This window comes from Rhododendron vialii, chromosome 13a, assembly GCF_030253575.1.
Source record: "Rhododendron vialii isolate Sample 1 chromosome 13a, ASM3025357v1".
NCBI lineage: Eukaryota > Viridiplantae > Streptophyta > Magnoliopsida > Ericales > Ericaceae > Rhododendron > Rhododendron vialii.
This window is the reverse complement of record NC_080569.1, coordinates 17,051,380-17,079,110: the sequence shown is the minus strand read 5'-3', so window position 1 is coordinate 17,079,110 and position 27,731 is coordinate 17,051,380. Positions and strand designations below refer to the sequence as shown.

Here is a 27,731-nt window from a genome sequence, read left to right as displayed (position 1 = left end):
CATTTCTAGCCTTCCAAAATACAAACCTAGCCTTTGATTATGTTCTTTCTTGCAATCAACATCAACCTAGGACAAGACTAGACAAAAACCCTTCATGATCACCTAGTTCATAGCCTAAAAGTTGGATTGACAAGTGAGGGAAGGCTAGGATCTTGATTGAAGGCTTGATTTGACCAAACAATGGAGCAAAATCCATGGGAAAGAAGAGAGAGAGAGGGCTGGCCATGGGGGAGGAGAGGGAGTCCAAAATTTTGCTATAAATAGCACCACCCTCATGCCATTCAACACACACCTTCACCTAGCAACTTCTCTCTCTAAGAAAGTCTTGTGTTCTTACTTGTTCTTGCTTAGTTTTCTTTGTTCTTGAAGCTCTTCTTGTGCTTCAAGAAACTCATCCCCAAATCACCTTTTCGATCCATAAAGTAGAGTAATTTTAGTCACAAACTAGTTTTGAGAGAAACCCTTCTCTTTCGAAGCTCCCGGAAGCTCATCGTAAGAAGTTACTTCGCCCAAACACCAACTTACTTTCCGTAGTCGTCAACTACCGCCAAGAAGAAAGGTAGAGTCCCATATACGCTATCTCTAAGTATATGTAGAACCCCTTGTCCCCTAACTCTACGTATAGAACCGTATGTTAGAAGGTAGAATGTCCTTACTCTTTAGTTCAAAGTATAACTTGAAGTATTTTTAAGTAGATAAGGTTATCTATCGATTATTATGTTTAGAATGCATGATGGTTAACAAACTCATTTTGCTAATGGTGGTATGAACATGTTGAATAATGAACCTTTACTTCAATAAACATGTGTTGTTTCGAACTTTCCACAAAAGAGGAAAGAATGGATTTTTGAAAGATTGAAACTTATCGCTTGTTTAGAAGTATTCGTATTTTGATATTTAGGATGGTTATGAGCATGCATACATGAATTGCTTGTATTACTGGTGGTATAATATTGAGTTGGATGATCTTGTTAGTTTAAAGATTTCAATGAATGATTTATGTATACGTGAAAAGTCCTACCGCGGAGTCTATGCATGAAAACGAGACACGAAAATCGAGAAAGTAGAAACATGACACCTAGGGTGTGATTAATGAAAAGGCGTGTTTTGAAAAGGTGAAATATTTTGGAAACCGCAATGTGGCCGGACGTGGTAGCCCATTGTGTGGTGTGTGTTTTGTGTGCCAATGGGAACCCGGGACTGCGAAACCATTGTGAGGATACTCGGGAGACCAGAAAGGCGGAACCAAGGTTGGGTGTGTGGCTTGGTTATCCGCGGAGAGGAGCTAATGCAAAGTGTGCCAATGGGAACTCGTTGCGGCGGAACCATTGTGAGGATACTCGGGAGACCGGAACGGTGGAACCGAGGTTGGGTGTGTTAAAAACGATTTTGAAAATATTGATATGGTTATGAAATGTGGAAAATGGTGACACGGTCTACGAGGAGTCGTGTAGGAGAAACTCGAAAAATCATGGACACCAACGTAAGTTGAAATAGTGAATGCGGACGTGACATTGTTAACTATTAATGTTATGATTTAACGTTTGTAATTTAAGGGCTAGTGGGTATGGGTTACTCTATTGAGCTTTTGTAGCTCACGGTGTTACATTTGGTGACCCTGACATATTATATTGGTGGCAACACCGGTATAATGTGTCAAACCTCATAGATGAACAGGGTGAGCTGTATACATTGGAGGCGTTCGAAGGTAAAATAAAATGAAAATGTCTAATTTCTCACTGTTTATGTCCTTTTTTCCCGCTAACTATGATCCTGACACGTGTCTAGGCATCGGGATTGAGTACAGGACCAGCACTGCTACTGCAGTGTCTGGATCGATGCTCAAAAGGTTCGGGACCATGACCGGTGACGTGTCTCTCACACTGGGGCTACGGCACGCCGGGAACATGCCGGAGAAGAACCCTTTTTCCGTTAGAGGTTTTGGGGGCTTTTAGATTACTACTATAATAATGCGGATAAAAAAAAAGATTACTACTATAATTATAGAGGCCGTGAACCCTTTTTCTGTTAGAGACCGGGAATGTGCCGGAGAAGAACCCTTTTTCCGTTGGAGGCCATTGGAGGTTTTGTGGGCTTTTAGATTACTACTATAATTATTATAGTTAAAAAAAAAGGGTTCTTCTCCGGGAACGTGCCGGAGAAGAACCCTTTTTCTGTTAGAGCTTCTTTCTTTTTTTTCCCCTTCTTTATGGGTAATCTATTCTAATATATAATGGGGGAGCACCACTTTGGTGTCTCCCCTGTCATGTATTTTCCTTTCCTAAAATACACTTTAAAGAGAAAAAACACACAAAACAAAATAGTTAGTTATGGGGATATATTGGACATTTTAACACACACAAAAAAACCCTCAAAAACAGTTACCACCCCATTACATATCCAGATGTCCTCAATACACCCCTTTTTTCCTTCAACTGCTCCGTCCAACATCATCTACACCCACGTTGTACAAAACACAATTCACTCCATGTTCAACAACTGTTCCACATCCACAAACGAAACAGTTTTCTTCCCCTCTCTACCTTGACAGCACCCGGGGGGGGAACCCTTCAGATGCTCATGGTTAATTTGCTTCAAGGATGGACATTGTGATCTGCTACAAAAGTTAATTCTATATTTTCAGTACGTTTCCTATCATCTATGCCGTTTTTTCTCTAGCCTTTTATCAAATTAATTTCGTACCCAACTTGAGCGTGCTATTTGGTGCACCATTTTGAACTCCCTTTTTTTTATGTTTCTTTTGATACAAGGGACTTGGTAAACATTGATGTAGTTTTCCAAGTTAATTTAACGCCAAGGCACATGCGGGGGAAATTCATATAGCCTTAAAAATGAGATAAATCATTTGGATTTTTACCCCGGGATATTTTCGGAGGTCCACTGATACTGTGACCGTACTCCGCTGCCGCGGGTGGGCCAGGTTTTTGGAGGGCCGATCGAGGTTTTCCGAAGGCCAGAGACACTGTGACCATACTCCACTGCGGGGAGTGGTGAATTAACTCAACTTCTTACAAAGTGGTGAAGTCTCTACCCTTCTGCCCGATAGAGTACCACATTTCTAAATTTAGAAAAATTAGATCCATGCCCATGCAAAACTCGACACTTTTTGTAATTGTGGGTGTCTGATATTGAGGACAACTAGAGGCCGGGGCACATACGATGCGTGTGCAAGTCGAATTTTGACAAAATTTATGAAAAATTCACTCAAACAATTAATAAACGGGAAGCTATTGTGCATTTGTGAAAATTTAATCAAACAATAAACGGGAAGCTATTGTGCATTTGTGAATATTCAATCAAACAAAGACGGGAAGTTATTGTGCATATTTTTTCAATATTCGACTTGCACACACATCGCGTATGCCTCGGCCTCTAGTTGAAATATAGAAGTGTGGGATGAAAAAAATACAGAACTGATAATGTCAAATTTCTCTGTTTATTTCCTTCTTCTATCTTTCCCTTCTTTGCGCAGTTGGTGCTAAGGGTGTGTGTGACTCAGCATCTTCTTAATTTTAACTTCCACTTTGAAAATCAAAGTCTGTAATTGTAGTTTTAACACTTTTAATGCTTCCAAGGGACACCATTAAGTTTGTTTTACCTCTTACACATGCTCCTTTTTCTCTCTTCCATTAATCTGGTACGGAGCAGCTGTTGGAATGGTGGTTTGGTGATGGGTAACAAAAAAAAAAAAGGGAAGCATTTTTACAAAAAACAAAAAATAAATGTTGTGATTGGTTTCATTTTGAGCGAGTTGGGTTCCGTTGGAATGGTGGTTTGGTGATGATTTTGAAACTTTGCCTAGGAGTGCATTGCTTATAGGGCTTTATGGGCATTTGAATGCATAGAAAAGTTAGAGCCAGTTTGTAGCTTCGTGCTTATTAGAATAGATTGTTGTTGTAACACTTTCAATGCTTATAAGGGACCCACTATGGAGGAGGAAACACGAGATAGATCAGAGCAAATATCTACAGAATGGCTACAACGTGTAAGAGAACAAAATCGTGACAGCCAACGACGCCGTCGACAACGTCTCAATCCTCAACAAGCTGTGCAAGAAAAATAGACATCTACACAAAATTTTACTGCTGATCAAGTACCACAGAGAAGGTCAACTAATCGCACAGAACAACCCACTCTACCTACTCATGATCAACACAGATTGAGATGATGTAACAGAGCTAGAGAAAGACGAGCTGCTTTAAGCAATGAGCAATGTCAACAACAATTGGCACGACGACGATCAAACTACAACCAATGACACCACCCAAATTCATAAATAAAAAATTACAGTTATTTTTCTCAATTTTAAATGCCAAATAAACTTCTAATCTTATTGATAACTTGCATACTTCAAACAGGAGGATACATGTTGAACTTTCTCAACAATGTCCCAAGACAAGTTCCATCATCAAGGCATTGCCCTCCATCAGGTATCTTAGGGTATTTTTATGTTCTAATTTGTCATGTTTCCATGTCTTAACCATATCGTATATTTGGCATAAAAAAAAACCTCAAATGTGTTACATATCCAAAGGTCTCAATACAATGGGAATGACAAGTTGTCATCGACAGACACATGCTACCCAACATCCTCGAAATACACATTTGCCTGTAATACCAGAAGAAGGAACCTTAAACGTATTTCATGAGACTATGCCTATACCAAATGAAAGTATTCACAAAAAAGGAAAATATTGTCAACCAAATACTCTTAAATTAAATTCCAAACTAACTTGTATTCCTACTAACTTTTTTTCCTGTCTTAACATGCACGATAACACTATTACAGCCAAGTACGGCATCGAACACATTTGACACCTTTGTCCCATTTCACGCCTAATCATGCAACATACGAGCATGGCAGTTCAAGTGGTAGCACAACTGATCGTAGAGATGAACAAAGCTTCCAAAATTTTGTAGAAGGTATGCGCACATAAATTATTTCTAAAGATTTTGTTATTTTAAAAAGATGATGCATTGTTTCTTTGACCATAGGTTTTCTCTTTTAATACTAACTGTTGTTTTTAAATATTCAATTAATGGATGACAATGGAATCACCCGCGTGGAAAGGGCTACACGGTCATATAGTACTCGCATGACAACATATAATTGTGCGAGAGATTTTCACGAATTTCAAGGTGTACCCCGGTCACAACTACCACAACCTACTATGTGTCGGCATTGTGGTGCACGCATATTCCACTATGAGACAATTGAACTGTGTTGTAAATCTGAAAAAACAAAACTACCATCTATAACGGCTCCAGTTGAGCTTATCGAATTATTTAGGGAGCAAACCTCAGATGGTAGACATTTTAGAAAAAACATTCGAGCATACAATCATGTTTTCTCTTTCACTTCGATGGGTGTCCATGTCGACAAACAATTGGTTGGAGGATTAAGGGGCGTGTATACTTTTCGTGCTTAAGGCACAATATACCATAGGATTGAAAGTTTGGTACCATATTCAGATCAAAGGCCACGATTTTTACAGATGTACATATATGACACTGATCACGAAGGTGAAAATCGAATGGAGGAGTCAAACGTATTACGGCAACACATTATTGAAAAGATAAAGAATATCTTAGATGCTCAAAATCCGTTTGTGCATACGTTTTGTCAAATGGCGCAACGTTCAGATATTCAAGATTGCAATTTAATCATCAGAGAGTAGCCACCTGATCATCGTCAATACAATCTTCCAACGGCATCCCAAGTGGCAGCAATTGTGGTCAGTGGAGATGAAGCTGGACTGATAAGTGGAAGAGATATAGTTGTTCAATGTATCGGTGCTCGCCTCCTCAATATTCAAGATATTGTTGGATTCTATGATCTATTGCAATATCCCTTACTTTTACCGTACGGGACATATGAATGGGATGTTAATAGCCACAATGAAGATGGAACAAATTGTACATGTCGGGATTTCTATGTGTTGGGGTTCGGATTTGAATCAGTCGGTTCGAGCTCTGCTCCTGGCTCCTTCCTTATAGCTCCGTGCGTCCTCCGACGATCAAGTCAGATCTAGGGAAAGGAAGATAGGCCTCGGGTTAGGGAGAAATATCGTCCTCTCTAACGACTGTTTGGTCGTGATGGGAAGAGCGTCGACAGCCTTGGGAAGGAGATAGGCCTCGGGAATAACATGAACAGTGCAATGAACAGTGTTATTTCATGCTTCAGAAGACCAAACCGGCGTTTTCCACCAATTGTTGGGATCCTGATCGTGTGAGGATTTCGGTTCCTTCCTCCGTTTGCTCCGCGCCTTCGCCGTTGGACCTGCAACAAGTCACTAGGGCTGTAGAAGCCCAGTGACCCTTCGATGATCAAGTTAGATGTAAGGAGAGAGGTTTAGGTCTAGGGTTAGGGTTAGGGTTAGGGTAGAATGGCCTACCTCTACAGGTTAGAATCCCTTCATATTTATAGACCTTGATTTGTTTGGCCTCCAAGCTAGCGCGTGGAGGTCACGCTCGGGTAACCGCCTCAGGTGACATCATAGATGACGCATCGGATAAGGCGATTACGAAGCACATGGCCAAGTCAGCCATTCGCAAGGATTCTTGTCGATGCTGTGTCTCATAAGGCGCAGGAGGCTTGCTCGGGAGCCTTCGGTGCTGTGTTTCGGGGGTCGGTACAGAGCCCTCGGTGCTGTGTCTCCGGGATCAGCACGGAGCCCTCGGTAATATGTCTCCGGGGTCGGTATGGAGCCCTAGGTGGTAATCTCCGGGGTTGGTATAATGCCCTCATTCGCGCTCGGTGGTACATCTCGAGGGCATTATACCAATGATCATATTGCAGGTAATTTAAAATTCCTTATTTATTCAACTCAAGTTTCAAACAACTCATCTTGCACCATGAATACAATTTTAATGTTACGTTCGCATCTTCTTAAATATTAGATTCATCCAAATGATCAATCGCTCTTTCTTCATGGTGGGCGTCTCTTGCAACAACACATTGTGGATAATTACGTTAAAATCGAGTCCCACGAACTTAGGTGGATGCGTACTCATCAAAAGGAAATCTGAGCAGAATTGTATGATGGGCTACAAGATTCTGTACACATGGGTATAGGCATGCATGTACAAAATGATAAATGTTATTGCAATTATCTGTACTTACGTATCTTCGATACGTTAGAACATTAACACATTAAGAAAAAATAAACTTAGGTGATGTCGGACAACAAAGGACCATATTAGCATCATCATTCGTTGGCTGTCCCCGTGACATGTATCAATGATATCAGGATGCCATGGCTTTGGTTCAAAAGTATGGTAAACCAGATCTTTTTCTCACCATGACATGCAATGTTAATTGGCCTGAAATCCATAATAAGTTGTTGCCCGGACAAGCCCCAAGTGATCGTCTTGATTTAGTTGCTAGAGTGTTCATGTCTAAATTTGAAGAGTTTAAGGATGACATTCTCAACAAACATGGTTTTGGTAAAGTAACAACGTATGTTTACGTTATTGAGAACCAAAAGAGAGGATTACCCCATGCGCATATTCTTCTTATCCTAGATGAGAATGACAAGCTGAAAACTCCTGATGATTACGATAGTGTTATCAGAGCTAAGACCCCAGATATAGAAACAGAACCCGAACTTTATAATGCTGTAGTGAATCATATGATACATGGTCCATGTGGTTCGTGCAATGCCAATTGTCCTTGCATGAAAAATGGAGTGTGCAAAAAGAAATTCCCCAAAAAATTTGCAAATGTCACCACTATGGGTGATGATTCCTATCCAGTTTATCGAAGACGACCGCCAAGACCTTCAGACAATGGTGAGAGAACTGCAATTGACAACAATTGGGTCGTACCTTACAATCCATGGCTCATTCTAAAGTACAATTGTCACATTAATGTTGAAATTTGTAGCAACATTATCAGTGTGAAGTATTTGTACAAGTATGTGTACAAGGGTCCTGATCGAGTATCTCTTGAAGTGCGTCCAGCCTCAAATTATGATGAGATACAACAGTTTATAGATGCAAGATGGGTTTGTGCTCCTAAAGCAGTATGGAAGATATTCAAGTTTCCCATGACTCGGATGTATCCATCTGTGGAGTGCTTATAGATACATCTACCAAATAAGCAGCAAGTCACATTCTATTGTTACCAAAGTATTCCAGAAGTTTTGTTTAATGAAAGGTGCGCTAGGACAATCCTTACTGAGTTTTTTTAGGACAAATGCTGAGAATAATGGGGAAAATTGCTACTTATACAGTGAGTTTCAGCAACATCACAGATGGAATTGTGGACCGAAAAATTAGATGAAAAGGGTGGGCTATAACAAAGTTATTGGGAGAATTTATACAGTTTCACCTCTTCAAAGGGATTTGTTTACTTGCACATTCTACTTAATCATGTAAGGGCACCACAATCATGGGAGGATAACTTAGTAGTTGATGGAGTTGAGTGCTCGACATTCCAACTTGCAACTGAACAACAAGGTTTATTGGAGTGTGATAATAGCATCCGAAAATGTCTAGCTGAGGCATCTAACACTCGCATGCCATCCGCTCTACGAAGAATGTTTGTATTTATATTGGTTTACTGTGAGCCAACAGGTGTTCGTAGCTTATGGAATGATTTTCATGTATTTATGAGTGAAGACTACCCTTCTTCAACTTCTATCAACAGCTCCTATCTTCTTAACAGATTGCTGAAAGAGTTAAATGACTTGTTGTCCCAACATAATAGAACAATATCTGATTATGACCTTCCAAGTTTCAATCTGGGTTATGAAGATAGCTTTGCAATTCCAAAGATAATACAAGATGAGCTTTCTGTCTCCGTTTCTCAGCAAAATTTGAATTCTATTTCTGCACTAAATAGGGATCAAGCCTTTGCTTTTCATGCAATTATTGGAACTGTTGAACGTAAAGAAAATGCCACCTACTTCGTTTACGGTCCAGGAGGTATAGGAAAGACATTTTTATATTGTGCTATATTAGCGTCATTGAGGAGCCAAGGTCATATTGCTTTCGCAACAGCATCATCATGTATAGCAGCTACCTTGATGCCTGGTGGAAGAACTGCACATTCAAGATTCAAGATCCCCTTAAATCCATATCGATCTTCTATGTGTTCCATCAACAAGCAATCTCATTTGGCTGAACTAATACGCTGTGCGTCAGTGATATTGTGGGATAAAGCTACAATGACAAATCGTTTGGCCATAGAAGCATTAGATAGAACTTTGAGGGACATTATGGGTGTGGAAATGCCATTTGGAGGAAAGGTTATGGTTTTGGGCGGTGATTTTCGCCAAGTACTCCCAGTTGTACCAAAAGGCACAAAGGCAGAAACCATTAATGCAAGCATTGCTAAGTCAACGATGTGGAGAAACGTACAAGTCGTTCGCTTGAAGCAAAATATGAGGTCTGTAAATGATCGTGAATTCTCAGATTTTCTTCTTTGTGTCGGTGATGGAAATGAACCTACCATTGACGATGAAATGATGGAGGTTCCTACGTCAATGGTTATACCATGGGAGAATGACAGGTCAATTGATAAACTAATAGAAGATGTATTTCCTGACATTGAGAGCTGTGCCGCTGATTCCGAGTACATGGTTGATAGATGTTTGATTACTCCGAAGAATGAAGATGCTGAGAATCTCAATAAGAGGGTGAATCAGAAATTCTCCGAACGAGAAAAGGATTTACTACTCATTTGATAAAGTAAAAAATGACCCCCGCAATTTATACCAGCAAGAGTTTTTGAATTCTATTTCACCCGGAGGATTACCCCCGCATGAATTAAGATTGAAGGAAGGTGCCCTATTATGCTTTTAAGAAATCTCAATCCGAGAAATGGGCTCTGCAATGGCACAAGACTACTTTGTCGTGCTTTGAAAAGTAATTTCATTGATGCAGAGATATTAACGGGTGCTTTTAAAGGTACCAGAACTTTCCTTCATCGGATTCCGCTGAAGACCCCTGAGAATATAAAACTTCCGTTTGAGATGACTCGAAGACAATTTCCTATTCGTTTGAGTTTTGCCTTAACAATCAACAAAGCACAAGGACAAACGATCCCCCACGCGGGAATCTATCTCCCGGAAGACGTCTTTAGCCACAGTCAATTGTATGTGGCATTGTCAAGAGGCACATCGCAGAATACCACAAAAATTTTGGTGAAGAATGGCAATATTCGAAGGCATGAAGGCGTATATGCCAAAAATGTTGTGTATAAGGATGCCTTATTGCCGTTGGATTAAAAATATTTGTAGTTGTAATTCGTAGTAAATTAAATGTTAAGAACATATTTTCTATTTCATGTTACCAATCTCCAAGGCCAAACTTTATTAAAGTTGTTGTCATCGTTCATACTTTAATTACTCATTGGTGAACAGATAGTTTCTTATACAAAAAAAAAAAAAAATCATTCTATGTTGCTCATCTTTTTTTGTTATTATGTAGGAATGTCTCATAGAAAAATAATATTTCAACTTTGGGAAAATTGTCAACATGAGAGTGCTATGACTGATGAAGCGATAGATGTACAACAGATAATAAGTAAATTAATTTATTCGATATTGTGTGGCTTATTATCGCATTAGAAGAAAATTGTTTAGGAAAATTTGAAAAAGTAACAATATCTTCTTTATCGAATGACAGGTTTTGACTTCACAACAGATAGTAAAGATAGACATCTATTGTTCAAAATGGATGTTCTCCGTGAGAGCTAACACGATTGATTTATGAAATCTTATAAAAGAGTACTTAGGTATTACATCGTGGCAAAATTGGTGGAGGTAGCGACGTTAGCAAAACTGTGGCTATTGGCCTGGTAATGTATAGATATGTATATACATGTTAATTGTTACTACAGTATATAACAATTCGATTGAGTTTTTGAGAATTTAATTGTTGTTTATCTATCACAATAGGATAATACTAGAGGCCGGGCACATGCTGTAACGCCCCGACTTTTCGGAAGCAAAATAAAATAAAATTTTAAGAAAATTTGCTAAATAAATATAATTTTTCAAAATAAAGTTTAACTATTGCAGTCACAAGATAAATTTGTTGATTCAAAATACATTAATTACAGAGCTGACTCTAGGCTTGATATAAATTCGAAACATACTCGATCTTTGTTCCTGATATTCTTTCTATGTTGAACTGCAACATCTTTGAATCATCTCCAGTGAATCCTGCGCCCTCTAGCAAATTGATCGCCGAAGCAAACAATTTGCCAGGATACAGACGTATCCGTGAGTGATAAATCACCCAATAGAATAATCCAACCCAACCACCCCTCTTACATTACAGATAGCAAGCAGCAGGATAATAATAGTGCGAAAAAGCAAGACAAAGTTTGTTCCACATAAACCAGTTTATTACTATCCATTAACTTGTCGTGTAATCTAAGATCTCCTGCGCGGGATCTTTCTTCCCTCAACCGCTAGCCATGCTCGGTCCCATGAGGTCACTTCCCTTTGCTGTCGCAGATGCATCTAAGTTATGTACCGAGTATGCATCCCAATAACTACAACAAGGGGAAAGCTTATCATGCCTGAATCACAACTAGGGTTCGCCTATCTTATATACCACTTCACCATCATCACTGGACACACGCCAGTTTATCAAATCATCACTGGACACACGCCAACACTGGACACACACCAGTTTATCAACTCATCATTGGACACACGCCAGTTTATCAATTCATCACTGGACACACGCCAGTTTCAATCTCATCACAAATCTCAACATCACGCCTGCAGGCAATCTACAAATAAAACTTTTCAATTCATCCATTACTTAGCACCGTCTAATGAATTCTATTCGCATACCACCCCATGTCTCTAGGGTCCAATCTAACATTTAAATCAAGTATTGATGCAATATACAACAAATCAATAATAATTAAAACAATTAATAAACAACGTAACCACGCAACTTATTATGAATGGGCCGTTGCCCTTAATCTTGTATAGTCACAATGTCAACAATAAAGTAAGAGTTTTAAAAGGAATTTAAAAGGAAAATTTTCTTGGCTCTTTTTAATTAATTAAAAACTAATTAAATACATTAATTAGATAAAAATATTAGAATATTTATCATGACCTTAATAAGAGTCCTAAAGGTCCTATGTAACTAGTTGAGTGTCGAAAGTTGGGTTCGGAGGGTCACGGGATTTATTTAAATAAAGATGTTAAATAAAGTGGCCGAAAGTGAAGTAAATAGATAATAAATAATTTACAAATTAAAATATGTTACGGTTAACAAAATTTCATCTTCAGAATATAGAGAGTTGAAATAAAATTATTCGGGCATTTATAATAACGTTTATAAGGTTGCAAAGAATTTTTGATTGAAAATGCTATAGAAATAACAATAAATAGTAAATTAAATAAAAAAAATATAAATTTAACAAGATATCATCTTTGTGATGCAAGGAGTCTAGGAAAAATTAGTTTGGGTGTTAAAACGTTGTTTGGAAGGTCGCAAAGATTTTTCGTTAGTAAACTTGATAGATAACTAATAAATAATTCAATAAATAGATAATTAAATAAAAAAATATGATCTTAACAAGTTATGATCTTTCAGGTGTGAAAAGTCTAGGAAAAATAGTTCGAGGGTCAAAAACAATGTTCGGAAAGTCGAAAAGTCGTTTCGAAACATTTAAAAACAACTAAATCTACCAGATAAATTAAACTGATATAATTAATACGTTTTATACTAAGTGGATGTTACATTGTAAGAAAGTAATATCAGATCAGTAGTTTTTCATAATATTAATATCAGACGGATTGTAAAATAAATATCAAAAAGGTCATCTTCTTCGCAAAGAATTACAAATAGAGTGTCAGGCTCAAAAATAATATCAAATTGGTGAATACGACAGAAAACGCGCGGTAAACTATATTTTTTCGTTCGGGACATAGGGTTAAGCATATAAACACTTAATATATTTAGAGAAGAGGTTGGATAGGATTATAATACCTTTAATCAGATCGAATTGATTTAAAAACGAATCTTGAATTTTGAGAAAGAAGACTTCGATTTTTTTTTTGATCGGGAGACTTTGGAACCAAATTGGACGATGTTTGGTGATGCTAGGAGTAGTAGGAAGAGATTGAAATGGTCGGATTGAGTTTTGGTTGGGTCTTGGTACGAAACCCACTTTTCTCTCTCTTTCCTTCTTTCTCTAAAACTCCATTGTTTGGAGCTTTGAGTTTCTATGGGTTTTCTCTCTCTTTTGGACTGGTGGGGCGTGGGAAATATTGTGGTGTAAATTTCGTGGGTCAATGGGGTGGGGAGTTTATAGGAAATTTTTGGTGGAAGAGAATAAGAGTGAATTTAATAGGGTTGGGTTCATGGGATTTGAAATGGACGAATTTGGCTTGGTTTTAGGGTTAGGGAGGAAGTAGAGACTAAGTAGGAGACGGAGAGACGGGAGGAGTTTGAGGTGAGGGAGGAGAAGGAGTGTGCATGTACGCATGTATGTGTAGAAAATTTTAAAAAAGAATGTATGTATATATTGTATGCATAATTGTATTTAAAAAAAAGAATTGCATTAAGGAAAATAATTCTAATAATATTATATTAGAAAAAAAAATTGGGTCAAAAATCCGGGTCGTTACACATGCGATGCGTGTGCAAATCAGATTTTCACAACAATTGTGAAAATTTGATCCAACAATAAGTGGGAAGCATTTTTATAAAAATATTGTGAAAATCCGACTTGCACACGTGATGCATGTGCTCTGGCCACTAGTATAAACTTTTAAAGTCCTCGGTAATGAATAAACTTTTAAAGTCCCAATTTTGACTGCCAACCTACCTCTTGGGGTTAAATTAGCAGATTTAGATCTTAAGTCATTGAATCATGAAAAGAATCTGTTCAATGGATCTCAATTGTCACAACTTTTATTCGACTTGTAATTAAATGACAAAAGAAAGTAGGGTTGCCCAGTGATTTATTGGGTTGTTTAGGTTTTGGGAATACTCTTCAAGGTCTGGATTCGATTTTACATAGAATAAGTATCTTGTAGTAAGTGAGGGGCTGTGACTAGTTTGGTCGCGTTAGTTCATCCGGAGGTTTGAGTTGAGCAGTCGGATCCATTTAGTGACTTGGCTGTAAGACTATTCCTCCGTTACCAAAAATAAAAAATAAAAAATTCACCAGTAGTCCAGTACATACAAAGCTAAATTAAACAATCAAATCCAAAATGTCTATGAGTACATGAGACCAAATCCCCTGTCCGAGTGAAATCTGGACAGGGGCCTGTCTCACTCTTCGAAGCCGTTGATCTCGCAAATCAACGATTGAAATCTGTCGAACACTTTCTGGTCCAAAATGACGTCGTTTTGGCTTGGCAGATCTCAACCGTTGATTTGCAAGATCAACAGCTCTGAGGAGTGGGACAGGCCCCTGTCCGGATTTCACTAAGACAGGGGATCCTCGATGATGAGTACATACATGTATGTACACCACGTATATGCGGATTTTGGACCCATCTTGGATCCTACACAATGATTCGCTTATTGTGTTTAAAATAGTTTGTTTAATGTCAATGTAGTAGGTTGGATATTTCGTTAATGTCTTTGCCAATATCGGATTAAGTTATTTTTTTTTATAGGGATGCTAAACAAACTATTTTAAACAAAATATGCGGCAAGAATTTTTTTTCATAGAACTCGAAAAGGGTCCAAAATGCGTATGTGTTGTATGTACTTGTAGCAGCACTCAATTAAACGCCACATAAAACCTTTCCCCCTTTCACTCTCCTCCGACTCACCCATCTCTTCTCGGTCTCTGTCCGCATCTCCACAAAAGCAAAAGCCAAGGACGAACAAGAGAGAGAAGACGAATTTTGATCGACAAAGTGAGGATCCAGAGGATAGGATGGGCCAGAAGTCGCTGATCTACGCTTTCGTGTCTCGCGGGCCGGTGGTTCTGTCGGAGTTCACGGAATTCACTGGGAATTTCAATTCCATAGCGTTACAGTGCCTCCAGAAGCTCCCCACCACCACCAACAAGTTCACTTACAACTGCGACGCTCACACCTTCAACTACCTTGTCGATAACGGATTCAGTCAGTGCCGCCTTGCCCCTTTCTCTGTTTTGTTTAGTTTTTTCTAATCCCGATTATAATTCTTGCTTTTTGGATCGGTTCGACTTATTTATTTATTCTATCTAAAGATTACAGTATGTTCTAGTGAAATGGGAACGTGGATAGCCGGCGTGCCCTAATTTGTTACACCGCTGGGCTGGGTAGCATCAGATTACGAGATTACAATTTACTTTGACTTTTAAAACTTAAGCGTTCACTGAAGCACCAAAATAAAGTTAACATTTGTGTGGGTTAGCTGATCTGGGTTAGGTAACCTCTTGAGCCTCTGGTCCAGCCTAAGACCTTCACCTAGCCTGCACAAGGAATCACAACTACAAAAGCCGGAGGGACTCTGGAATAGTCTTCCTGCGAGAGGATCAGAAAGTGCAGAGCAAGGAGAGGAAAGTTAAAAGTACTAGGGTTTGTGAGTGGAGAAGATTTTGTGCCTCTTAGGGTTGCATTACTTCCTTTATATCGAGTGTCCTTGCTTGCTATCCAAGTTCGGGCATGTGCTGAGCACATGTAGGTAAACCGCCTTCAGCTACATCACTCCTGACGTTAGGGATAAGAAAGTTATCACTTATGAGCACTAGCTGTCACCCCATGTGCATCTGTCTTTATCCAAATCCATAACCACTGGATAAAGTTGTTACGTGCACGTGGTTAGGCTGCCAAGGGAACCATGGCCGGGCCACAGTGGCTGAACACTGGGCCGACCCTAGAGGGTGTCAGACGTAAGCTGTTGGACTGAATTCCACCGAGGCCGAACCAAGATACCGAGCCTATAAGCTCACTCACGGTTCAACGCTCCCAGGCAGGACTTGGGGGTTGGACTCAGCCATATGCCAAGCGTAGTTACCTTGACCGAGCCGTCATATTCGGCCCACTACAATTTGGACCACCCGCCTGCTATCGGGTCTTTCATCTCTGTTTTGAGCCAGTACATTGTGGATTTAATTGGACTGACTAGTTGACAATAAATATTAGGCATCTTGCCATGCGGAAAGGTTAGATCTAGGACCGGACTAGTGATTTGAACGATACGCCCCAGCTTTTTTTCCAAGCCCATAATACCCAGGACTAGGAGGAGTAGGATTTATTCTCATACTAATAAATAAAGTCAATTTAGGGTGAATTTTTGTGTGAAAGTCATCGAATTCAAGAATAAATGTCCAATAGCAAGTTGATCGGTTAACTCAATAAGAATTGGGAGTTAGTACTCTATTTTTGGCGGTACCATCCAACTAAATCGAATTCAACTGTTTACTTATTCAATTATTCAATAAAATAAGTGAATTTGGTTTTGGAATTAATCCTGAATTAGTCCTGTCTGTGATTTGACCGGACATGAGCTATCAAAAATGAAAGGTGAAATATACGATTATTCAAGTTATTTGTGTAGTGGCAAAAAAAGAGAGGTTATTCTTGCAAAACACATTTCTAACAGCATAATAATCGGTTCTTAACATACTTTCTTGCAAACCCCCATTATCTCAAGCCTTTTACTTTGTTACGTTGAAATTTTTTGGTCAAACTTTGGAGTGTTCACCTCGGCTACATTCTTGCACGGTGAAGGTGCTCTATATTTCAGAACATGCATTCGAAAATGTAATTGGATGAAGGTGTTCTATACTGCGGAACGTGTATTCGAAAACATTATCACTTATTTAGCCGTGTTCCCTTGTGACACAGTTTAAAACTCGTTGGTTGTGATGAATGTCAATTTGCTTGGGTTGATCAGGATACCCAGGAAAGACAATTTGTTTATTCAAATCAGAAATAGAAACACATCATATTAAAATGCCTGTTGGTTTTGAGTATTTTGGTGGGGATGATACATTAATTATGAGAAATAGAACTTTTTTACATGTTCGGTTTATAGGTTAAGTGAGAAATGGAAAGGAAGATAACTCTCTTAACAATTTTGTTTCTTGCCAGAAATGGTATAATTGGTGGGAAACAAATTATTTGCTTAGGAGATTATATCCTGAATGATTCTCTGCTGTTGTAGCATGTTTTTTCTAGTGGCAATAAAAACATTTTACTGACCGGATTCATCACTACTTTAGCAACTTTAGCGGCCTGGCCAGTTATTTTGGGGGCGTATATGATGCCTGGGCTTCCGGAGGGGGAGATGTAAGAAAGATTATTAACTTGACCCTTAGACCAGGTATTCTATTTGGTTATTTACTAAAATCGCCCTTTGGGGGGAGAAGGATGGATTGTTTGTGTAGACGATTTGGAAGATATAATAGTAGGACATGTATGGTTAGGTTCCATTTGTATACTTGGTGGAATCTGGCAAATGAGTAAGTCATGTTTGATAGCCTTGTAGTTAACAGTTCATAAATGATATTTTCTCAATGAGTCTTGGTGGTTGTAGCTTATTGTGTAGTGGCAGATGAGACAGTTGGAAGACAAATTCCAATGGCTTTTCTGGAGCGTGTTAAGGATGACTTTGTGTCAAGATATGGGGGTGGCATGGCTGTAACTTCTCCTGCGAACAGCCTAAACAAGGAATTTGGGTATACTAGTCTTATTAGGACCATGATAACATGGAAGCAAAATCTTGCTACATTAGAACTAACAGGCCATAAACTAATTGCAGATCAAAGTTAAAGGAACATATGCAGTACTGTGTGGAGCATCCTGAAGAGATAAGCAAACTTGCGAAGGTGAAGGCTCAAGTTTCAGAAGTCAAAGGTGTTATGATGGAGAATATTGAAAAGGTACATATGTGTTTTGTTGGTTCCATTCTCTTTCACGTATGGAAGCGCACCCATTAGAGTTCTGTAACATATGTTAATGACCTCAAACTCCATAGGTTTGTTGCCTTCAATTATTTTAGTTTGTCCAATGTGAACCATGGGATGTCCGTTTGAAAAGGAAGCATAGAATCCATTTGAAGAGGAAGCATAGGAACTCCCTTGCTTACAGGGTATTGCTTGAACTCGTATCTCTAAGTCTATTATTCTTTTATTAATAGCGAAGTTGACTGGTTAAATTTTAAAAAGAAACTAAGTACAGGCATATATATTCAAGGAGACCACACACCTGGTATTTCGTTAATTTTTACAGCCCTTGTTAAATATCTTTATCCCACAAAGTGACATATACGTTACCATGGGGTTTGGGGTATTATTAATCCTCTCACTATTAGGCCGATCGGAATATTTACCATATTGATTTATATATCAGATATCCCCTAATTATTAGTCCATCAAACAAACAGGCCCAAAATGAATCTACATTGTTTAGGAGGGGGATGCATTAGGCACGAGGCTGGTATCTTGAAACTAGGTTTGTATTTTGTAGCCCACATTTATGTTTTGAGGACTTGTGTAGTGTAGTTTGTCTTCCCTTTTCATGGTACAAGCATCATACAAATTGTGTTTTCCCCCTTGTCGCAAAAACTCTAATCCTGATATCTTACATGATGGCAATCTTTTTGTTTTATGATATAGGTTTTGGATCGTGGGGGAAAGATAGAGCTTTTGGTGGATAAAACTGAGAACCTCCATCACCAGGTTAGTCATGCTCTCTCCTCAGACTCTTACACACACACACAAACTCTCCCTCATGTGAGTGGGTGTCCATTTTCCATTAACTTTCAAAGAGCTAAGATTCCTTCCAGAGTTGCGATGTCAGGTAAAAAGTAAAACTTTCGTGAAGTTCCATGCACCACCCCGATGAGATTTCAGCCTGTTGTTGTACGTACAACAATTAGGTATTGCTCGGACGAGTGACACATTAGTTTATTAGGGCTGTATTGGGGTTGAATTTGTGGAGGGATTTAGCAAAGGAAAGGATTATGAGAGGGAAAAATAGACTTGGATTCTCTCTCTCTCTCTCTCTCTCTCTCTCTCTCTCTCTCTCTCTCTCTCTCTCTCCACTTCTGCTCTCCCAGTCCTCCCTCTCTTTCTTTGATTTCACCTACAACCTGTTCCCTGACCCACCACTAGATCAACCTCTCCCTCTGCCAGTCCAACAAAAATTTACTTATTTCCATCTCTTCTTACTCCATTTTCTTACCTGTTATAGAAGTCATTCCTTTTTCACGTGGTACATCTGCAAATTAAATTGAAGTACAAGATCAAGTGATTGATGAACCGATAGAGTTATTACTTAGTAATTCCTTGATGAACAAGGAGACTTTTGCTAGATTTGAAGGGATAGATCAGCAGTCAGCACGCATTTGGTCTTCTATGACAGTTGGGGTCCAAATTAAAGAAGGGTCGGGAAGTACATGATAAAAGAATGTCAGCAACCTTATCTTTCCATTTGTTTTGCTCTGGTGGACCACAGAGAGAGAGAAGACGACTTTTGAAATGCCTCTTTTTAGGATATCCCGCCATTGCATTGTGAGTTAAAAGCGAGAAAAGCCTTGTAGTTCTTTTCAAAGCTATAGAGCTATCGGTCCTCTTTTAAGCGAGGCAAGGAAGCTCCTGGTGGGGCTACATTGCCAGAGAGAGAGAGTTGTCGGAAGACTATGAATGTGGTGGCATTAAAGAAAATAATCGTGGCATTATCAGCCACCTAACTTGCTTTTATCATAAGTATATTTACATTGCAAAAGAGAGTTCACATTTTCGTTTTGTGTTTTGGAAACTTGGATCAGGCACAAGATTTCCAGAGTTCAGGGATGAATATGAGGAGGAAGATTTGGCTTCAAAACATGAAGATCAAGCTCATTGTCTTGGGGATTCTGATAGCTTTGATCCTTGTTGTAATCCTTTCTGCTTGTGGTGGGTTCAACTGCGGAAAAAAGTGAGCACCTTTCTATGAGGACCATATAAAGGAAGAATAGGATTTGTGCGTGTTTATTGCAGGCCTTTTGCAATTACGCCCAAAAATGTATATGTAGCTGGAAAACCAATTAAATACTGCCTAATATTGGTGCAAAGAAAACTAATTCTTGCCAGCTGAAGACCTTGTAAAGTCGTAGTTATACCAGAAAATTGTGTCGGAAAAGATGAAATCACAGTGAATGGTTGGATTGAGAAATATTTATTTGTCTACAATGAAACTTCCCGAACTGTCATGTTCCTGGTTGTTTCGGTGATAAATTTAGCATATACCATATGCTGAGAAGTTATTTTAAAAATAGGTAGAGCACCACTGGCACAGCCCTACCGAGAAGGTCTACGGTTTGAGTCCATATAGCCTTGATACGGTTTGAGTCTGTATAGCCCTAATACGCACTTAATTACATATGAATTAAGTGTAAATTTGCTTCAAAAATAGCTTCATATTTTGTTTATATAATTATCTATTATTATATATACAGTATCAGTCCGGATCAAGTCCACACCCTTACGGTCCGCACCTGTCCGCACCTCCCATTTCCTGATTGAATTTCGATGATCCGAGCCGCTCAATGTGATCAGAACGTGATTTTAAGGGTACCCGCGAGAAATCAGCAAAAAAAATGACCGGGAAGGGCTTGATCTGAGCGGTTTTTTTCTGAACCATTCAAAAAATAACTGCTCAGATCAAGCCCTTCCCGGTCATTTTTTTTGCTAATTTCACGCGGGTACCCTTAAAATCACGTTCTGATCACATTGAGCGGCTCGGATCATCGAAATTCAATCGGAAAATGTGAGAAATGGGAAGGTGCGGATCGGAGCTCCGGTCCACACCTCCTGACTCTATACAATATATAGAAGGAATCCTTCTATCCATACAAATAGTATTCATATAGGAGGAAAATATGACTCAAAATTTGGTTTTGTGAAAGACTAATTTCTCTTACTTGCCTAGTATCGTTAACCATTTTTTTTCTTGGTTTTGCAGAAGACTAATTTCTTTAACTCGCCTAGTATCGTTAACCATTTTTTTGGGAAAATTTCTTTTGTATCCCTTCGACTTTGGTCTAAAATTCAATTTGGTCCTTCACCTTTCAATTTGGACAAACAAATACTCAGACTTTCCAATTTGGTTCCAATGTCACCCTTAGTTGGATGTGGCAATTGGTTGCTACATTTCCGCAATCAACCACTGACCTCTGTATCAACTAATGGTTTTAGGACACCCAAGGTAATATTTTTGTTTTGATTCAATGGAAATGTACAAGGCCCCAATTTCACTAAAAGAAGTACGCGTACCATGCACACAAAATCAGCTCGTTGAAACACTATCACTAGTGTTGGTACTCACATTTTAAGGCCGCAAAAGCCTGCCACTAGTTTTTTTTTTCTTTTGAGAGGACTGCAATTAGCAATATTAATTGCATATGAAAATCCTCCTCGTCTATGTCCTTGTACAATATCTACATACGAAATGATGCTACAGATGATGCTACAGATAATTAATATCGGAAATGTGGCAACTTTTTCCTTGGCATACAAGCCCCAACATGCGCGTAAGGACATTTTACAGTTGACCAACTACACTTACACCGATGGTAGCCGCTTAAATAAACGAACATCCCATACATCTTGAGGTATAGTGAATGTATTTGTCGAGTCCCGACAAAAATGTGTACCATAGTAATGGTTAAAACCAGAGTTGTATTCATAGCAATGCTAACAAGGAAGACGAAGTGGCAAGAGAACCAATGTTCGCCTAAGCGTAAGGAGCCTCCAAGAGAAATAAAAGCATACTTACATTAGATATTATGTCTCCAAGGACAATCAAAGAGCATTTGCCTGCACATGAACCAAATATTATACTGTGTGGAAGTAGCAGCTTAAACAGTAAGCAAGCCATCCGTACTAGAATTTCACATTCCGAAATAGCTGTAATAAAGCAAGCAATTTCAATAGGTACCTCTCAGTAGATAACTTCCAAGAAAACTTCAACGTTCAGTTTCTCCCAGTAGAATAAAATATCATGGTATGATTGTTTAACAATATGCAGAGAAGGGATTACTAGAGCTCGTATATTTAGATTAGTTCCTCTACAAATGTAATGACGTACATCACCTAATCTTTTAATAAAAGAAAATAAGAACCTCTTTTCCTTCTATACAAGGATATTCATGTTTTATGCAAAATCATAGATAGTATATAAACTAAAAAATCTTCAGCTTTGACAAATCTCATAGACGAACTTCAGAAAAAGTTTTTAACAATAGCTTTTCCATAAATTTTAAAAGAATCGATTGGCATTTAAAAAAAATCACGAGAGACAAGGGATAACATATTGTCCTCATATAAAATGTCCAAGATAACGAGATTCTCTAGGATACCAACTCTAATTTACATTGCTCATATGACCCGTACCATCTCTCTCCATAGATATCTCTAGAACTGATATTTGTTGTTGGCACTCAATTATTACCAAAACTTTTGCCAAGCCACACAAAGTAAAATGGGGATGCTCAATTTTGTTCAATAGGAGGGGGAAAGGAATGAATTCAATTCATATACATAATATTAGTCAGCAATTTAACCCGGTATTTACTTATATTTGTTGCAACCAATTATAGTAATATCCAATATGCAGGAAAGAATGCTCAAGATGTCCAATCCCAATACGCTAGTTTCAACGATATGATTATAGTAATTATTTCAAAACTTGTACAGATTCACAGCGCTCACATGTACAATTAGGCAGGTGCAAACATGGTGTCGAACTTGAACAAAGCTCCTCTACACCACAATACTAAAACAAAGGTTAATAATGGGCTCCACATTCAAAACCCGCAAAACAACAACAAAGTTTTACTTTTCACATTTGATTTTGCAACACTAAAAGTGGTGACTATGTGTACACAAAGATGATTTCATTAGCAAAACTTACAACACAGAAGACATTACTGAATACAAGTAAGCCACTCATCAGACAACGCCATATTGTGTGCCAACCTATGTCAGTATGCAGAAACACTTCCAAAAGTTATTACAGTTTTCATTAGAGGAAAAAAACACCGGCCGAGAAAACCAGTTGATAAATGTATACGCCATTGCATTTTATGGTGCTATTTGATTAATCATTTTTAATTGTGTTTCTTCAAATCAAACCCCAAGTCAAGGTTGGAGAGTTAATTTACCCAAAAAAGAAAATCAAGGTTGGAGAAATGCCCACTATTGTTTATCCAAAAATAAAAATAAAAATGCCACCTATATATATAGAACAAGACATCATAAAGAATTATAGCCATAACACAACAAAATTAGAAGATCATTGAACAATCATGCCCAGTGTTACAAATCAGTGGCTTGAAACTGAATTTGTTCCTCTGAGTTGTTCCAATCTCTTTCTTCAGCCAGCTATTTAGAAATTTAGGATAAACAAAAAGGTATCAAGAAACATATAGGTCAGTTGGCAGACATTTCCCACTTTTACCACAAAAACAACTCATAGCAAACCAGATCTATTGATTTCTCAAGTAGCCCCAGGACAATACTCTAAGACACCATTTACAGGCCAACCATAGGTGTCACAGACTGCTTAATCATTTGGTAATGGGGCATCTTTTAGATTTTACCCATTAACAACAAATAACAAGTAATGTGGCACAATGATGTTTGGTTCGCTGGAAGAGGTGAGAAGCCCCAAGCTAGACATACAGAACATCGTGTCAGGGGAAGGGTCCTGTTTTTAATTTATAATACCTGCTTGGGGGAATAAAAAGCACAACAAATTGGAAGCCACAATGGACTTCTAGAACATCCATCCCACACAATGACTAGCCTACAGTTTTTGAGAACTTTCATAACCGCTAGTAAAAAGAACAACTTACCATGTAATAACAACCCTTACAGAACCGAAGAATGTGTACACGACTCAAAAGAGTTTGGAGCACATTTAACCAATTCAAAATTCTTCAAAAACAAATACAATATAAACTGCCAAGCCATTTTCAAGAACCTCATGGAACCAATAGTAACTTTACCACTACATGATTGCATTACTAAGGGATACAAGCGACTATTAATGTATAATATCTTTCTTACTCTGGACAAAGTTTCTTGAGGCCTCATCCTTAAACAATAAGATTGTGTGAGATCAAATGCAACTCAACTTAATACTGGAGTTCTAAAGTTTTCGACCACCTTGCAAGTCATGGAAGCATCAAAAGCACACTCTAAGATAATCTTTCTCTTACCTTAAAGGATGATGGGAGACTCAACGCCTCAACCTAGAATTCTGAACCACAGATGAATATAATAATCAAGGCATTAAAAAGTTGGTTCCTTTTGAATCATTCCTTCTAGTCATTAATGACTCCTGCAATATTCAACCCATCCATATGCATATGAAATTCACCTCATCACCAAAGAACAATTAGCTTGAAATTATGTTCGTACTACTACAGAATGAGCAGCATTCGAAATTTTCATAATGAATAAGATAGATAGGGAATATAACTGATGAAACCAGATACCTCATTTGAGGAGGCCTCTATTCTAGGAACTGAGAGCAGCAGCACAGAAGAGAGGTGATGCAGACTCCTTAAAACCAAGTAGACATACATTAGAGCCACAAAGCACACAATCATCCGACTTGTATACAAACTTTTGTATGCACTAAGAAGAAATTGGTGATGGGCGGATGGTAGTTGTAAGCAGTTCAACAGTAACATACTTGAGAGCCCATAGCAAACAATCGTACGTGTGGCTCACAGTTGCATCATTCATTATTCTGTCAATAAAATTTCAACCCATTATCCCACAATTTCAAGGAAATCAAACAATGTACACAACTTTTGCATAGGGAGGATTAGTGTAACTTTTGTCTCATTTTGAGTTATATGTAGGCTAATTATTCTACACGGTCTTGGGTTGCACTAAATGTCAAAAGCTAGTTGTTGAATTGAGGTGCCCTCACGATTATGTACTTCACATCACCTTCGTAACCAAGTACAATGAGACTTCACTTCACGCCTTGATGCGCAACGTGTTCATGGCATATTACACGGTATCCTCACACTATATATTTCATATTACTCTGTACCAATGCAACGTGAGACTTCACTTCACACCCTCCTTGTGCTCTTCATTACACACCCTCACTCAAGTAGAGCGTGCTAACACGGCATGCTCGACCCCAAAAGGAATCTATTGAAATGAGGGTGCTCTCACTCTTTACATTCCACACTACTTTTGTACCCAAGTTATGGGAGGCTTTTCTTCACAATTTCTTCTAATTGACTATCCTATTATCCTTTTATGGAGTATACTTCAACATCCAATAGTAGATAAAATAACATCTTACAATCATCACACACATATGAAATAGGATTATAACAGTAATCATAACCTCACAACACACAAATGACATTCAGCAAGAAACCCGTGAAATTAAAAGTTATTCATAACCCTTCTAGGAGTTAGTATCCGGGCATTGTATTATAGGATTTTAGCTTATAAGGTGCACAAATTATAATGGACAAGGGAAAGCAAAACTTATATTCGAGCATTTACTAGTAATAAAAAGAATTGTTTTAAAGCCCATGAAGCAAAAGTCCAAAGCAGCTTATCAAGCCCAGAGTTCGAGGTTACATATTTGTATATTACCGCAATCAACTACAGATGGCTGTCAAATGAATGCATTTGTTAGACAAAAAACCAAACACATCTACAAAGAGACCGATAAATAATGAAATATGGTATCACCCTCCATTTTGGACCTCCCTCACTCAAGCATCTTACAAGGGTAGTATGAGAGACTAAAGGTGTCTTAGAGGCTAAAAGCGGAGTATTAAAATCAACTCTGGAGACTTTCTTGTTTGAGGGTGATATGTTGGAGGAACATGGTGGTGATCAAGAATGGGTGTGGTAAGCAGGACAAGAACGAAAGTGGTTGGTCAAACTGGAGCTCGCAAGAGATTATAATGTCCAATGGGGTGTCTTTAGAGAGGCATCAGTATGGGGGGACTTCATACTCCAAATAGATGCTCGTTTAGGATTCAAAGATGGATGAGTTCATAACTCTTTCGAAGAGGTTGTGAAACTGGGGACTGAGATGGAGTCTACATGGTTTCAGTGTGTTTGCAAGTTAAGTCTTTTTTTTATAAGGCAACAAGTGGAGGTGTAACACGTTTTTGACTTGGAGATCAAAGTGGAAATGCTAAAGATCACCACTCCTATTTGGGGGGCTTCTACCCATGTGAATGTTTCTTTCTTCTTCAATTCTTTTCTGGCTCACAGCTAAAGGCAAGATCCATGTAGATAAATAGGATTCAGATGAGGCAAGTATGGTCACTTGGTGTTTTATGCGCAAGAGTATGGGTGTATATTTTGTAATTCTCATACATTTTTTTGTGGCTTGGGATTCTTTTCCTACAATGTGATGAAGCTTCACCATGGTTGGCCAGGAGCAAAGATGGGCAAGAGACGAAGAAAGATCTGGATTATTACACTAGCCGGACTCAAGCTCAGGTAAGCTCAACTCGATCAGGCACTGGTCCATCAAACTAAAGAGAAAACTTAATGGTGAGGATTTGAAGATGGAAACTTACCACTGTAGGTTATATTTAGTTTTATGTAGACCAAACACAGTGAGATTCAGTTTCAGACCAACTATAAATGTCCCTTCTAAGTCATTGAGAATATGTATGCATGTCATGCAATAACATGCAAATAAAATATGGAATCCTTTGGCTCCAAACTAACCACAACCATCTTCCATTCATGAGCCCCTCTTTTATGTAGGCAGCAGCATGCTCCTTCCTAGCTCGTTTTTTAGCTAATGGTGCTTTGGTTGCATGGAGGCATGCCTGGGAAAATCAAAATCACACTAGTAAATCTCCTTTCTGTCCACTAACAAGTTTGGCAGTAATCAAAAGTCAAATTTCAGTTTATTGATAGTAGGAGAAAAATTAGTTACCACGTAACACATTGCATAGCAAACATCAGAATCCCTTGCAAGGTCTCAGAACTACTTCAGCACAAAAACTAAACGGAAAAGATGTACAAAAAAAGTCAAATTCCATTACAGATTTCAAATTAAGAACTATTAAATTCTCATAATACGCGTGCTCAGTATAATGCTTCGAATTTGAGTTTTTACTATGTGGTTTGTTTTGGATTGTATAGTCACGAGAGAATTCGTAATTTAGTCCCTCTTTTCTTTAAGGTTTTTTAATGAAGTAAATGCATCACAATAAGAGTATAGAATAGATATACATTTGCAATTTTTTTTTTTGGGTAATTTAGCTTGAAATTTAAAAAGGTTAATCGAATGTACAGCCTACAAGGGGCATACCCTAGGAGAAAAAAAAGAAAGAAAAAGAAGAGTGAAATAAAAGTGCGATAACCCATGCACAACCCGTATGGAAAGTAGAGTAGAGTAGAGTAATGTAACATAGCCACATACAATATGGTTTGGTATCTACCCTCGTTGCCCTGTCCGTCTGTGAAGATAGATAGAGTAATATGGGTAGGATACGGGATGACACAAAATATGCAATATAATGCAAATAATAACAGATAATGATAGCTACCTACTGCCTGGCACATCCCGCTAGGCTAGGATATAATAGCCTGGCATCAAGGGAAGGTTGAACAACTACTACAGAGGAGCAAGGCACCGAAAAGAGGCTCGAACTGGAGATGACGACGTCCGACAGGGGGCCCAACCCTGCACACCATGCCCATTCTGCCCGAACTACTACTCCCTCAACCAAATTCGTAAGGCTCGATAGAAAACAACCCGCTCTTAGCCAACTACCAATCACCACAA

At 38.5% G+C, this 27,731-nt stretch overlaps 3 protein-coding genes across 3 annotated transcripts; all 3 read left to right on the top strand.

The window, feature by feature from the left end:
- Nucleotides 1-7,277: 7,277 nt before the first annotated feature.
- Nucleotides 7,278-8,105, top strand: LOC131313924 (uncharacterized). Its single transcript, XM_058342417.1, has one exon. The coding sequence runs from the start codon at nt 7,278-7,280 to the stop codon at nt 8,103-8,105; it is 828 nt and encodes a 275-aa protein (XP_058198400.1).
- Nucleotides 8,106-8,230: 125 nt separating this feature from the next.
- Nucleotides 8,231-10,253, top strand: LOC131313923 (uncharacterized). The gene is made up of 4 exons (XM_058342416.1): nt 8,231-8,254; nt 8,364-9,662; nt 9,745-9,808; nt 9,910-10,253. Exons 1-4 carry the CDS (start codon nt 8,231-8,233, stop codon nt 10,251-10,253), a joined length of 1,731 nt encoding a protein of 576 aa, XP_058198399.1.
- Nucleotides 10,254-14,747: 4,494 nt separating this feature from the next.
- On the top strand, nt 14,748-20,107 carry LOC131313036 (vesicle-associated membrane protein 722-like). Its single transcript, XM_058341097.1, has 5 exons — nt 14,748-15,083; nt 17,485-17,626; nt 17,710-17,830; nt 18,566-18,628; nt 19,720-20,107. Exons 1-5 carry the CDS (start codon nt 14,894-14,896, stop codon nt 19,870-19,872), a joined length of 669 nt encoding a protein of 222 aa, XP_058197080.1. The 5' UTR covers nt 14,748-14,893; the 3' UTR covers nt 19,873-20,107.
- The last annotated feature ends 7,624 nt before the right edge of the window (nt 20,108-27,731 follow it).

Coding starts and splice junctions, on each gene's coding strand:
- LOC131313924 (XM_058342417.1), top strand. CDS start 7,278: ATGGCTTTGGTTCAAAAGTATGGTAAACCAGATCTTTTTCTCACCATG.
- LOC131313923 (XM_058342416.1), top strand. CDS start 8,231: ATGGGGAAAATTGCTACTTATACA. Junction 8,255..8,363: donor GGAAAATTGCTACTTATACA/GTGAGTTTCAGC, acceptor ACCTCTTCAAAG/GGATTTGTTTACTTGCACAT. Junction 9,663..9,744: donor CTGAGAATCTCAATAAGAGG/GTGAATCAGAAA, acceptor AATTTATACCAG/CAAGAGTTTTTGAATTCTAT.
- LOC131313036 (XM_058341097.1), top strand. CDS start 14,894: ATGGGCCAGAAGTCGCTGATCTACGCTTTCGTGTCTCGCGGGCCGGTG. Junction 15,084..17,484: donor CCTTGTCGATAACGGATTCA/GTCAGTGCCGCC, acceptor TGGTGGTTGTAG/CTTATTGTGTAGTGGCAGAT. Junction 18,629..19,719: donor CTGAGAACCTCCATCACCAG/GTTAGTCATGCT, acceptor AACTTGGATCAG/GCACAAGATTTCCAGAGTTC.